The following is a 13,939-nucleotide window of genomic DNA, read 5'->3' on the forward strand; positions in this document are numbered from 1 at the left end:
TTCCTTGTAGCAGCAAACCTAGGTACTCGTTAAACCTAATGTTATTTAAATAGATCAATTGAAAATCAATTCAGCCAAATGGAAATTCGCTTAGACGGCAGGTTTGCTGCGGCGGGGGTATTTTATATTTAAAGAAAACTAATGGAAGTAAATAAATTTCAGTTTGATTTTGGGTTTGGTTTTGAAAGTGTTTAGAAGAAACTGTTTTATTTTAAATAAACCATGACTTTTGTAACAATGATGAATTTTTATTTTGGGTCTCCTCTTAAGGCCAATTCCACTAAATAGAAGATAATTGATCTTGGAAATAACGTTACAAAGTTGAGACACGTTTGTAGAAAACACTAAAAAGACAATCTTCTAAACAATTTTAAAATATTTACAACTTTAATTATATAGAAATGTTCATAACACAGTAAGTAATTCCATTAGTTGCATAAGCTTTTACTTGAGTCTTTTTAATTAATTGAAAATTAAGTCTGTAATAACTCCTAAAATAGCTCCTGTAATACCGGTACTTGATAATTGCTTGATTTCTAGCAACGAGTTCACAAGTTAAAAATTCAACAATGCATTAACATAACAAGCTCTCTTTCACGCAGCAAGACTAGTAAACGGCAGAAGTAAGGCAGAACGGCAGAACTGCGGTATTGGTTTACCATACACACCTGCAACGATGCGCTGCAAACCGCGCGACGAGTAGCTAAATGAACCGTAGAGTAAGTGAGCCTTCTAATATTTGTAAAGGGTTCACTTACTCTACAGATCATTGTGCCAATGAACTGTAGAGTAAGTGAGCCGTCTTCTATTTGTGTAATAGTTATCATGAAATAGGCTCGTATAGTATACGAGCCTACTCCTGTAATTTATTTAAATTCAGTATTTTGGCTCGTATACTATACGAGCTTATTCCTGAATTATTCAAGAATTCATACGCTTGGCTCATAGGCACTATGATCTGTAGAGTAAGTGAACCCTCTTCATTTATTTGATATTTTTGATCGGCTCGTATAGTATACGAGCCTGTAGTGCAAGTGAACCTTCAATATTATTTACGAAGCTCGTATAGACTATGATTTGTAGAGTAAGTGAGCCATGTGTTTTAAGAATTACATATTTGGAGGCTCATTGTGTCAATGATTCGTAGAGTAAGTGAACCCTAACCATAAATATTTCTGATTCTGATTTCTGGAGTGGTGAAGGAAGTAGTAAATGTGGCCGTGACAGTTTGGAGTGTGGGAATAATGGATTAATGCATTAATGTAAACACTTATATGAATGATATACTTTTGGACACTATCATTATTTTTGGTGTATGAATAATATAACAGAATTAAGTATTGCAAAAATAAATTTTTTGTTAAAGTAAGATTTGTTTTACATAGTAATACATATATACTATTTAAGATGCAAATTATTTTGTTTTGAATGTTTAGGTTGGTCTTCCTGTAAATGTGTTAGTCAACTCAGCAACCTAGCAGAAGTAGGACGAAGACCCAATTTTGTGATGTTTGTTTATTTATTAATCACATTATAATGGTAAGGAATTTTTCGATCATATTAGTGTTTTATTTAATGTAATAATGTGTTCTTTGCATGAGTAATTAAATAAAACTAATTAAGTTCAATTCTTATCGAAATATCAAGTTTGAGCCTAATAGGCTAGTTTACAGTAACGGGACTAAAATATGGTTTCAGCAGCATAGATAGGCTACTTTCCACTCTGACCTTCATTGTGGTAATAAACATATTTTAGGCCAAATCTAAGGCATAAAAATCATTAATTATTTAACCAGGCCTAGGATAAATAAGCTATAATAGGCATGGCCTAGGCCTAGGTTAAAAAAGGTCCTCCTAGGCTTAAAATATGGTGTGGAAACAAGTCTAGGGAGGTTACAATATAGATAAGGTACTACACTATCTATACCCTAACTTATTATTTTCTCTTGCACTTTGGGTGTAGGCTATGCATAATTTCTCAACTGTTGTATGCCTAAGTTAGTTGCTTTGGTTGATATTTATGCTACAAAACACAATTAACATAGGCTACTTATTTTATATTACCTGTCCTAAATTAGGATACTAACATAAATTCTTGAGACATAACTTAATTTAACATAAATCACAATTTCAACCCTAGATAATTAAATACTTAAGTAGGCTAACTTAAGTCAGGCCTAAATTAAATGTGCAGTCACCACATACAAATTTTCCTTTCAACCTGGCATTTGTCAAACTCATCCAGTCCTCGTTAGGCCCTATGCAGATTTTTAGGTCTAAACTGTGGTGAAGTGAATTTTATCTTTATTAAAATCCATGTTTTAGCCCCTGAGCTGTGATATGCTGTAACTAAAAGTAGGTTTTAAGTTACCTGTCATCAACAGCTTAATCAGAAGTTATAACTTGCGTTAATGCCAAAATGGCCATAGCACAAGTTAAGTTAAGTTAACAACTGATTGAGCTGTTGACAAAAGGTAAAACCTATTTTTAGTTTTCATCTTTGTTTAACAATACAATTTTGTGACAGACAATTTATGGTGATTTATGGGAGCCGATTGTAACTACAAAGCTTACTTCAAGAAATGCACGACCTGCCATCTACTCAAAAGTCCCGTGATTTGAGAGGGTTAAAACTGACGACATGTCCAGCAATATTAAAAAGCCGTCAATCAATGTTTCAACTGCCAAGAAGGCTCCACCTCTAGAAGTTGGTGTCTTGCCTCCACGCTACCAACCCCCACCCCAGCCCCAGTCTGCTGCTGTAGCTATAGGCGACTCAGGCAAACAGTTTCAAACAGTTGCTGAAATTGATAGGTTAGTAACGTATATTCATCTTAAGCTAATTGAAAGATTTAAGTTACTGGTCTTACAATTTATAGTTTAACTCTAGGCGTTAAATGTTGACTCATTGACGGTACAACCCATTCTGGGGAGTCAAGTGTCGATGCATCGGATTGTAACATTCGATTAGGAACATATTAAGTTTTTTTTTTTTATTCAGTCAATTGTGCTCCGATTTGGACTGGATCCCAGTAAGGCTATGGTTTCCTAGACGCGTAATACATGCGCTGCGGCTTTTATCTATGTCTCAAAATGTATACAGTCAGTTGTTTCCTAGACTGTGTACAATACACACGGTTGGTGCGTAATATGAGTTCACAATAGAGATTAATAGCGGGTTTTCTAATTTTATTCGATGATTTAGATAATAACATGGATATTTTCGTATCACAAGCTTCTAAGAAGCGTAAGCAGTGCAGTGAGATGTTCAAGAGAAGGGATAGTTAAGGTGCTTATAACTTACAGTACTAATTTATTAGTGACTAAACATCTAGTAGACAGTGAAGTGAAGTTTAAAGAGTACCGATTTACTAGAGAACAATTGTCCTTTCTTACTAACTTAATAAAGAACGACTGTTTTGTGGACCCAACAAACCGGTTGAACAATCTGATGTCTCCTGGAATGAAACTCATAGCAGTTAATAAGTTAAGTCCAAAAATACTTGTTAAAGTTCTTAACGTTTAGTAAAATCCAGCACCCATTAACTAATTGGTTTTACTTGGATTTGACTCAAGAATAATAATAATTCAATATATTTTCGATAAAAATTTTTATTTATATAAAAAGGTAGTATCTTACGTTGAGATTGTACATTACACATAAGTACTTTTTAAACAGTTTGAAAATACTCTTCCATAATGGATACTTTATACACACCGATTTATAATATAATACAGTATAATACTTCCGACTCCAATGCACAAGACATGTCTGTTATGCAGCGTAACTCAGGTTCGACTGCTCTAAAAAGCAGTCAGTCAAATAAGACAGAGCTAGTGGTGCGCACGTATTTGATGCGCGCACACTTGATACACTGCCTTGGAAACCGCTTATGCAAAACTCCTTAAGACAATAGTGTGCTGCGTCTTAAGAATAAATGCGCATATTCAGAGCCTCTATTACGCGTCTAGGGGGGGAGCGAGCTGGCGTAGTGGTTAGAGCACGGGACTCCAGTCCCTGAGGTCCCGGGTTCGATCCCCGCCAAGTCACCAATGGATTTTATCTAAGTGATAATGCCGCAACCCCTAGGTCTAGCCTGAAGTAATGTGAAAAACAATTCCAGGCTCGTGCCTAGCGTCCTAGGATAAAAAAAAAAAAAAAAAAAAAAAAAAATTACGCGTCTAGGAAACCACAGCCTAAACAAAAGGAAACTGGCTTTTATTTAGGCCTATTTCTCCTGAGGTTTCTCTATATCCTTAGGCTACCTACTTGTTTGTCTGTCTCCAGATGTCTTGAGAAAATTTTGTTTTATGGTTGCCATGTCACGTGTTGTTGTTTACAAGTTGTTAGTTATTAAAGTATTCCATTTTTCTCAATTGAAAATGGATTTTTATTTTGGACAAAGTCTTTAGATGTATAAAAAACCTAAGGTAACAGATAATAGATGCGACGAGGTTCATGCTAACTTGTATTCTACTCTATTCTGTGATTTTACGACTGTTCTTCTATCATATGAACACACAATTTTTTTCATATGACTTACCGGTATGGCTATAATAAAAATTATACATTAAGTTCATTTTCTTTTAGTAAATTCCACATAGGGTAGGTCTCATGGTAAGACCTGGACCCGGGACCATGAAGAAGACGACTTTTCATCTGCTTTACCACTGTTGACCTATAGAAATGGGGGTTTATGGGGTAAAAATTGGATTTTTCATTTTTTACCCTCAAAATATAGAATTTTGTAATTTCTCTTTTAACCATTTTGTAAGTTAGAGCTTAATAAAGAGAATAAAATAAATCATTTAGTATTACCGGTATGGAGTGTTTTTGTATGCAAGTATTATGCCATGGAGAAAATTGTAAAATTGTAAATTTAAAATTCCCAAGTTATTCCTATGGAGAATAATTCAGCTGGTGTAGTTTGCTTGTTTATGTATTTATTTTGATCAAAACTTGGCAAATTTATTAATTTTAGGCCGGCCACACACAGAACCAGGCAAGGCGGGGCGCGACAGGGCATTTTGCCCCGGGGCGTCTTGTGCGACGGGAATTGCACGGGCGCTTATGGAGCTCCACACACAGGACCGAGCGAGGCAGGGCACGTCGAAAAGACGCCCCCGGGCGCCCTCAGGGCAAAATGCGAAGGTCTCAAAAATTATGCCCCGAGGCAAGTCGCTGCCGGGCAGAACTTTCTGCGCATGCGCGGTCATGTGATTTATTCCCTTACGGGCTAATTTTGATAAGGATTATTTTACAACTGATACAATTTACATACAAGACTGTAACAATTTATACGACCAAAGATTACACCCTTTGATAAGACTATACAGTGATTATATTACTACAGTGGTTGAATAACTAATAATTTATCTTGGTATTGATAACTGAGGAAAGAGAGGGCCATCGTTCATATCTTAAGGGTTCAAAAACCACTCCTCTGGAGGTATGACTTTGAATTTTGTTTTCTATTCTGCTCCCAAGTATAAAGTCAAATTTAAAAGTTGGCTAAATCGGCTCAAGGCTCAGGAATAAAAAATCCTATATTAATTTTCAGGTTTATGGGGGCTAAACTTTTTACTTGACGTGCCCTGCCTCATTCTGTGTGTGACAGCAACAAGACAGGGCTTAAGTCAGGCGTCTCGTCGTGCCCTGTCGCGCCCCGACCCGCCTGGTTCTGTGTGTGGCCGGCCTTATATTGAGCCTAACATCTCACTATACACACATTACTATTCTCTCTGTCTCAGCAAACCTAAGTAAATAGGCTACTAAGAATCAAGATACATTTTGGTATCAACACACATCTCTACTATAAACAATGAAAAGAGGATGTTTATATAACATTGGTTTATTAATATACCGTACTTAATATACAATTTAAATTTTCATGACTATTAAGATAAGTAGGTAAGATTAAGTAAGATAATGTCAATGCTTACATTTACGTGGAAGTGGAAAAAAACAAACATTAACCATCTTGCATTAAAATTGACAAAAACATATTTATTGCGATCCTCTATCTGAAGCTGCAGTCCTTGTCAGAAGAGAAAATATGTAAGATGTTCATATTTATACGCATGTTGTAGGCCTACTGTTGTAATTAGGCTACTATAATTTTTTCCTTTTCAATTATTGAGACTCAAGTCTTAGTCTAAATTCACATTTAAAGTAAAGCCTTGATATTTGTGAACGTATCCTTGACATTATTTTCTTTCTATTAGGCCTAGCCTATTATTATGGAAACACTGGAATGTTATATTTTTGTTTAAACTGTTCGGTTTATTCTGCAAAAAAGGCAATCCTCAGACAGTTAAAAATAATTTATTAAATCTTAAATGTAACAATTAGCCTATACATGTAAGATATTGCTCATAGCTATTCACTAGCATTTGTGGTTATAAAATTTCCCCATGTTCAGGCACCAGCCTTCAGACAGCAACAAGCCCCGCCCACCTCAGTATCTCCCTCCACCCGCTCCTCCACCCACCACTCAGCCTACAGAGATGCTCAAGTTTGTGCGCAAACCGGACGCAGAGGCTGCGCGGCTAGCAGCAGAACAGACACGACGGATGGCGGCAGAGTTAAGACAAATGAAGGAGGCGAACCAACGACTCAGTGATGACAATCAGGAGCTGCGCGACCTGTGTTGCTTCCTCGACGACGACAGACAGAAGGGCCGCAAGCTGGCGAGAGAGTGGCAGAGGTTCGGCCGGTACACAGCATCCGTCATGCGTCAAGAGGTGTCAGCATACCAGACGAAACTGAGAGAACTGGACACCAAACAGCACGAGCTCATCAAGGACAATCTGGAACTAAAGGTGAGAAATTGAACTTTTACGTTCTTTTGAGGGACTTTTGCAGAAACTTTCTATCACATCAAAAATAAGTTTACGATCTTTCGGGCCCTGGAATCTGTTCCGGTCCTAAGAGATAGTATCGTAATATTCGTAATCAAAAGTAAAATGTATTGAAATTGTTAAGAATAGTCTCACAAATCTTATTGAATTAACTTCAAAAACTGTTCATAGGTTTTTCAAGGAAGGCTCTAGGATTTTAATTGTAGAATAAAGGGGGATAGCAGCTAGTTTATCTTAGGAGAAATACAGGTAGACCATGCAACACACGGAAAAATTTTGTCTCTAAGGGGACTATTTTACTCTGGCTTTTTTTTGTTGGAAAAAGCCTATTTCACCCTGAAAATGCAGCTCAAAATCGCAAAAAATGTTTTATTGGAATCCCATTAGGCTACTTTGTTAACGTGGTAAGTATCAATTTTAATAATAATGACATAAACCTAACATAAACTAACCTAAGTAGGTATGCAAAATTACCTAATTTATCTGAACAAAAATGTTAACCTAGGCCTAGGTTAGGTTGAATAGGGTTAGGTTGGCTTAAAGTAAGTAGTTGGTTTAAGATATTTGAATAAAAATAACAATAATTTTGGAACAAATTTTATTTTGTCCACCCAAAAGTCGGTAATTTTCATCACCATGTGATTTATGAGGATTTTTAAACCTAGTTCTCAGGATGAAAATGGCATTTGTCAAAACGGTGTCAGAAGTAAAAAATGTTCAACATGGGTCAAATAATAAGAAAAATTATAAGAATAAATACATACTTTTCAAAAATAGATTTTCAGCATGTTTTGCGGTTTTCAGATGAAGTTGGCGTTTCCCCAGGCCAGAGAAATAATGTGTTAAAAGTGAGCCAAATGATGAAAAAAGTTTGATTCAAAATTAGTTTGTATACCCTAAACTAAACAAATAACTATTAACCTTTTACTTTTTTGTGGTTTGTAAAAGATATTTATTTTTACCAAACAACATTCAAAATCCAAATCTATTAAGTCAAAATACCAATTTGTAAGAAGCATATACAGGTACAGAAGTAAGTAAAATGTTCTTTGGCACCTTCACCAGGGTTGACCCTGCCTGCATGACAAAATATTAGGTTTTTGGTATTGTTAACAATTAACAGCATCTCCCATATTATCGGTTGAAATACAAAATCTTTAAAAATGCCTATGTTGGACGTTTTCTGTTAATTCACTAACTTACAAAACATGAAACTTGAAAACATTTCTCACTTTGAAAAGATATCTGATGTTCACAACTATTGTACTAGATCTAAAGATAATCTGTCTACACTAAGGCATAAGTATACAGCCACTCAAAATAGTTTTGAGTACCAAGGTGTTAAAATGTACAATTTCTTGCCTGCATCCATCAAAAACCTGTGTGTTTCAAAATTTAAACATGTTTTAAAAACTACTCTAACCCAGGCTTGCCTGTATAAACATGAAGAGTACTTTGGTTTAGAGTTTTAGTTTTAGTTGCCATCTTGATTGTTTTCTTGATTGTTTTCTTTTTCTTTTGACGATTGTCATGAACTTTGTACTCAGTTTTAACGACAATAAAGCATTTCATTTCATTTCATTTCATTTCATTTCATTACATCTAACTATTACACAACTTTAAGTTTTAAGTTCGCTAACCTAACCTAACCCAACCCAAACTAACCTAAAATAACCTAATCCTTAAGAGTATTTGTAGATAATTATAACATTTGATCCTGAAAAACATAGTAGTAGTATGTTTTAAGTATAATATTTTAAGTGTAGTTAATAGTTTTAAGTGTAGCAGTATTAAAACAAAAATGGTCCTTCCTAAAAAAAACAAACAAACAAGTATTTAACAAAACAATGTTCTGTTTACAGGAGCTGTGTTTGTACCTGGATGAGGAGAGGTCAGGGTCGTGTCGAGCATGCGGCGCCGGGCTGCGTAGAGACGACGGAGATGGCAGTAGCAGCTCCACTAATGCTGATGAACCTCACACGTCACACTCGCCCGCCTTCCACCGTCCTCCTGTGCCTGCCGCTCACAACCACACACGCTCTTACGGTAAGTGACACAAGACCATAGACACAGCCACAAATCTACTATCTTGGACGATGGATAAAACTTGACATTCCACTCCTGTGTTTAAGTTATGGCCAATTTCAGAATATATATAAACAGAGTGCAGTTTAGCATCTGACAGAATGTGCTGATGTAAATTAATGATTTCTGTAGAACAACTTTTAACGAAGTCAAACTGAAAATACATCTTATTATTAACTACAGTATCTTTTGTGTAACATAAATTATAGTGACAGAGTCTAAGAGAGAAAATAGAGTTGTGATAGTAAAACAAACTGGCTCATTCGACAATATTCATTTTTGAATAAATAATTGCTCACAGCCATATAGATGGGAGGTCTATTTCAGTATCCAAAAGTCAATAGTTGCAGGTGACCATCCGACTATGCTAAATCGCACCAAAGGGTTCCTAAGAAGAGAATTTAGTGGATAATTGTATAAGATTTTGTTTTAGCACATCAAGTGTCTTGAATAATGAAATCACAATAAAAATGTGTCCTGTTTTGCAGAGGAGCTGGTCCAATACGTGCAGAGACTAGAGGCCAGGATAAAGATATTGGAGGAGGAAAAGAGAGTTTTACAGCAAAAGGTTGGCCAAACTCCCGTCTCGGCTGTAACTCCTTGGGAACCTCCACCCACTGATAATGTAAGTGGTTGCTGCAATCACAGCTGATAAACTTTGGCATCTATATAAAATTTATAGCTGTCAAATTAAATTCTGTTAAAACAGCTTAATTTGTAGAAGTAAAATTAGGTTTTTTTTTCAATTTACTTATCTAGTTGCTTTATGTGTGCTTGGTAAAGAAATGAGAATGCAGACGAGAATAATGTTATCTACCCACGTAGTTTAAAAGGTTATTGTTAGGATTACCGGCCTTAGTGGGGAAGTTTTGTTAAAACAAAAAGAATCCAGCCCAGGATAGTGATTTTCAGAATAAAGGAATGGCTAGCTTACCTCATAAAAAGTCTAGGTCGTAGCACACATATAAGATACAGAAAATGCACAATGTTATGTCTACTGGGGACTTAGTCAAGCTCATTGTCTGCACCTGACAAAGTCCCTCAGGGGGCCAAATATGTGTCTTCTGTGTGTGCTATGGCCTTGCCTGACCTGCGGTCCCTTTAATCTGAACAGGATAGAATTCACCCTGGCAAAAGAAACAAAAAACATTACAATACACTAAAAAAATAGACCTGAAAACATCTCCCCTTCAAACTAAAACCTTCCTTGATTAAAAATTCCGTTAGTGACAGTGGAATATTCTAATTTGCGTATGCCTATTGTGTATGGTTTTTTGTTCTCTATTTCAGAATGGGCTCTTTTCCTTCCATGTAAACTTGTTGTTCTATCAAAATTCTTAAAAGCTACCCACTTGCTGTTTTATGTTGCATCCTTACTGTATGAAGTGGTCCTATTCTGCCTTTTTTGTTGTGATAATGGGTTCAAAATGAAAAATAAAACTATACAATTCAATATAGCCTAAGGTAAAATTGAAGACGTTTAAAAAAAAGAAACTTTATTAAGTTCTAATTATTTCATGTTTAAAATTTTTTAATTGCTTTTTGGTTATCCTATCTTTCTGCAGCTGGTTTAGGTTGGATAATGGAAACCCCACTGTATTGTATGAGTTAGTTTTAGGTTAGGTTTAAATGTTATTCAACTGGTAAGTTGAAAAGTGGTATCAACTGTTATCTGTACTTAATGTGTGACAGTGCGAAGCTGTGGTACAAGCCCTGCAAGTGTTGGAAGTCAGAGAACAGTTGGATCACTCGGACACAGACCTGTCTACGCAGGACATGGATGATGGGGAGAAGGCGCTTTTGAGAGAGATGTGTAATGTAAGTAATAGTTGGAACACTTTTTGGTCACGATTGTAAACTACTTCATTTCCTAATTTCTCCGGTTCATGAACCAATTCTTTAACTTACCCATGCAGCCATTTAAACATAAGATGAAGATAAGAATGAACCAAGACGATATCAACGCTATTGTTCATCACGTGTACTGTAGCGGCAGCACATTCCATGATATATATAAGCCACAACGTCTGGTTAGGAAATAGGATTATTGTAGAGTTGCTGCAGCGTCAGTACATTCCATGATATATCCGGCCAAGCCACGACGTCTGGTTAGGAAATAGGACTATTGTACAGTTGCTGCAGCGTCAGTAGCCTACATTCCATGATATATCCGGCCAAGCCACGATGCCTGGTTAGCAAATAGGACTATTGTACAGTTGCTGCAGCGTCAGTAGCCTACATTCCATGATATATCCGGCCAAGCCACGATGCCTGGTTAGCAAATAGGACTATTGTACAGTTGCTGCAGCGTCAGTAGCCTACATTCCATGATATATCCGGCCAAGCCACGATGCCTGGTTAGCAAATAGGACTATTGTACAGTTGCTGCAGCGTCAGTAGCCTACATTCCATGATATATCCGGCCAAGCCACGATGCCTGGTTAGCAAATAGGACTATTGTACAGTTGCTGCAGCGTCAGTAGCCTACATTCCATGATATATCCGGCCAAGCCACGATGCCTGGTTAGCAAATAGGACTATTGTACAGTTGCTGCAGCGTCAGTAGCCTACATTCCATGATATATCCGGCCAAGCCACGATGCCTGGTTAGCAAATAGGACTATTGTACAGTTGCTGCAGCATCAGCACATTCCATGATATATATAAGCCACAACATCTGGTTAGGAAATAGGACTATTGTACAGTTGCTGCAGCGTCAGTAGCCTACATTCCATGATATATCCGGCCAAGCCACGATGCCTGGTTAGGAAATAGGATTATTGTAGAGTTATGAAGTAATAGAATAGGCTGGAATTTGGGTTTTGTTCACTTGGAGACTTATATGAAGTTAAATCAAATGTGTTTTGACGTGCCAATGTATTTGTATGGAATATTAACTGGCAAATACAAATCTCATTCTCATTCTCATTCATTCTCATAATACTGCTGGACGTACTGCCGATTAATATCTGGTGTCAGCCCTTAAGGCAGGTTTAGGGAGTATGGCCATTTAACTGAAGTAGAAAAATGAAAATCAGTATCAAAATGAATCAACATATTCCAGGCTGTGGCACAAGATTGATTCTATAATTTTCAGTGTTTTGAGTCTTTTAACAGTTGATGTTTATCGCAGGTGGTGTGGCGTAAGCTGGGTGAAGGACCTAATGCCAGAAGACAGTAACACGGGTTCCTACGAGACTTAGCCTTAGAACAAGTACAAATGTATAGTTACAGAACACAATCCAACCACGGTCAGTGTTCCAAAGATAGTTAGTGCATCCCTTGTCTTACTTGTATAGATTCACTCAATCTTGCCTGCAGAAAGTTAAGTCATTTTTATAAAAAGATGAATAGCTAAAGCACATGTACAGGAAATTCTCTAGGTGAAATACAGGTTGTATAGCCTACAGCTCTCGTGTAGGGGGGGAATAGTCCCTGTTTTTCAAATGAATTATATCCCACCATATTTTTTACATTAAGAAAAAGGTTTACTGTTAAGTAGGGACATCAGCTGTAATATTATTTAAAATAGGATTCAAAAATTAACAGGTCCAGACTTTTAGATATAACAGTTCTCCCCCATTTGACTTCAACGTTAATTCAATATTCACTTGCAGCAACCACATTCCTTGGATTTTTTTATTATTGAAGATCGTCTTAAGTGATAAGCAGGTGATTGATTGATATGTTTGTGATTTTATGCTGCAGTCAATTTTTTTTTAGCACTTTCAGGTGTCTCTGACATTGCGTAATCCATATTTGATCCAGATGTGGTTTAAGTCTGGACTTGTTAACTATTTTGAATCCTTTAAATAATTACCAAGTCCATACTTACTCTACTACTAGTGATAGTCGAATCCAGAATATCCTATCTCAAATCCAAATCCTTATAACCCACAATATTGTTAACCTAGTGATTTAGCATCTTGGACATCAGTGCGGCATGAGTTTCATTCCTGGCACATCCACTAAACCTTTGGGTTTGGACAGCTTTTGAGTCTGTACATAGACTCTAGTATAAATGCCACCGGTGCAGACAGTTAAATTCCTCCAAAAAGCAGACATAACAACTTTCTCCAAACCCCCAAAATATCTAGATTATTTTGTACATTTCTATTCGGTTTTCATTAAGAGACGGTAGCAGGGGTTGCCACATTATGAGGGTTGAATTCAATATAGCAAAATGAATCTCAAATTCAATTATTTCTTTGAATTTCAGCTTTGGTTCATCACTAATTTAATCCCCACTAAATTTGTTTATTACCCAAGAACAATTTTAACTCCAAGAACTATTTAATTAGCCTACTCTTAAATACAGCCACTCCAAACTGGATGCCATTACATCCAAAACAGTAAAACTCCTGCTTTGAAACACATTAACTTACATACACTTTGATTGTTCCTACTGTGCCTTTTTTACTTCCTTACCCAGATAATTTTGTCCTGCCGGTGACTTAGAACAAATGTTAAGGCATGTAATGTATTTCCATTACATTTCTATATTCTTTTTTAACAATATTATAAGTGTATTTTAATGGGCCTTACTATATAACTATTTTATCTTTTAACTATTTTTATAATTTTATAAAGTATTTTGCGAATTAACAGTATTATTTTATTTATTTGAATCTCTTAGTATTAACAAAACAACTTTCAGTGTGGAATCTATTTTATTGTAGTTTTATATTTAGCATTATATTGTGTGCATACTTGCCGTAGAACTATTTTGTTATTATTACTTGGTGCTCATCATTTGTCTTAAGTGTAAGAGATGTAAAGATGATATTTTGTATAAAGTTTTATATAGTTAATCAGGGGTCAGATTATTTATTTTAGTATTATATTTATTCTATCTAGTTGCCATTTTCGCCATCATGTCGCCTTACGTAGATTTCTTATATTTTTGTAAGATTTTAGACTTGTAAATTTATTGTTATACCTTTATAAATAAATCGTTTTAGTTTTATAGAACTTGTTGTATTTTTCACTTCAA

At 36.0% G+C, this 13,939-nt stretch overlaps 1 protein-coding gene across 1 annotated transcript; it reads left to right on the top strand.

The window, feature by feature from the left end:
• Positions 1 to 1,459: 1,459 nt before the first annotated feature.
• Positions 1,460 to 13,917, top strand: LOC128987609 (coiled-coil domain-containing protein 85C). Its single transcript, XM_054408553.1, has 7 exons — positions 1,460 to 1,539; positions 2,528 to 2,814; positions 6,423 to 6,822; positions 8,724 to 8,907; positions 9,435 to 9,571; positions 10,639 to 10,764; positions 12,080 to 13,917. The coding sequence occupies exons 2-7, from the start codon at positions 2,642 to 2,644 to the stop codon at positions 12,125 to 12,127; spliced, it is 1,068 nt and encodes a 355-aa protein (XP_054264528.1). The 5' UTR covers positions 1,460 to 1,539; positions 2,528 to 2,641; the 3' UTR covers positions 12,128 to 13,917.
• The last annotated feature ends 22 nt before the right edge of the window (positions 13,918 to 13,939 follow it).

This window comes from Macrosteles quadrilineatus, unplaced genomic scaffold (genome assembly GCF_028750875.1).
Source record: "Macrosteles quadrilineatus isolate MER2022 unplaced genomic scaffold, UCM_ALF_1.0 Scaffold_2__2_contigs__length_208266976, whole genome shotgun sequence".
NCBI classification, from domain to species: Eukaryota; Metazoa; Arthropoda; class Insecta; order Hemiptera; family Cicadellidae; genus Macrosteles; species Macrosteles quadrilineatus.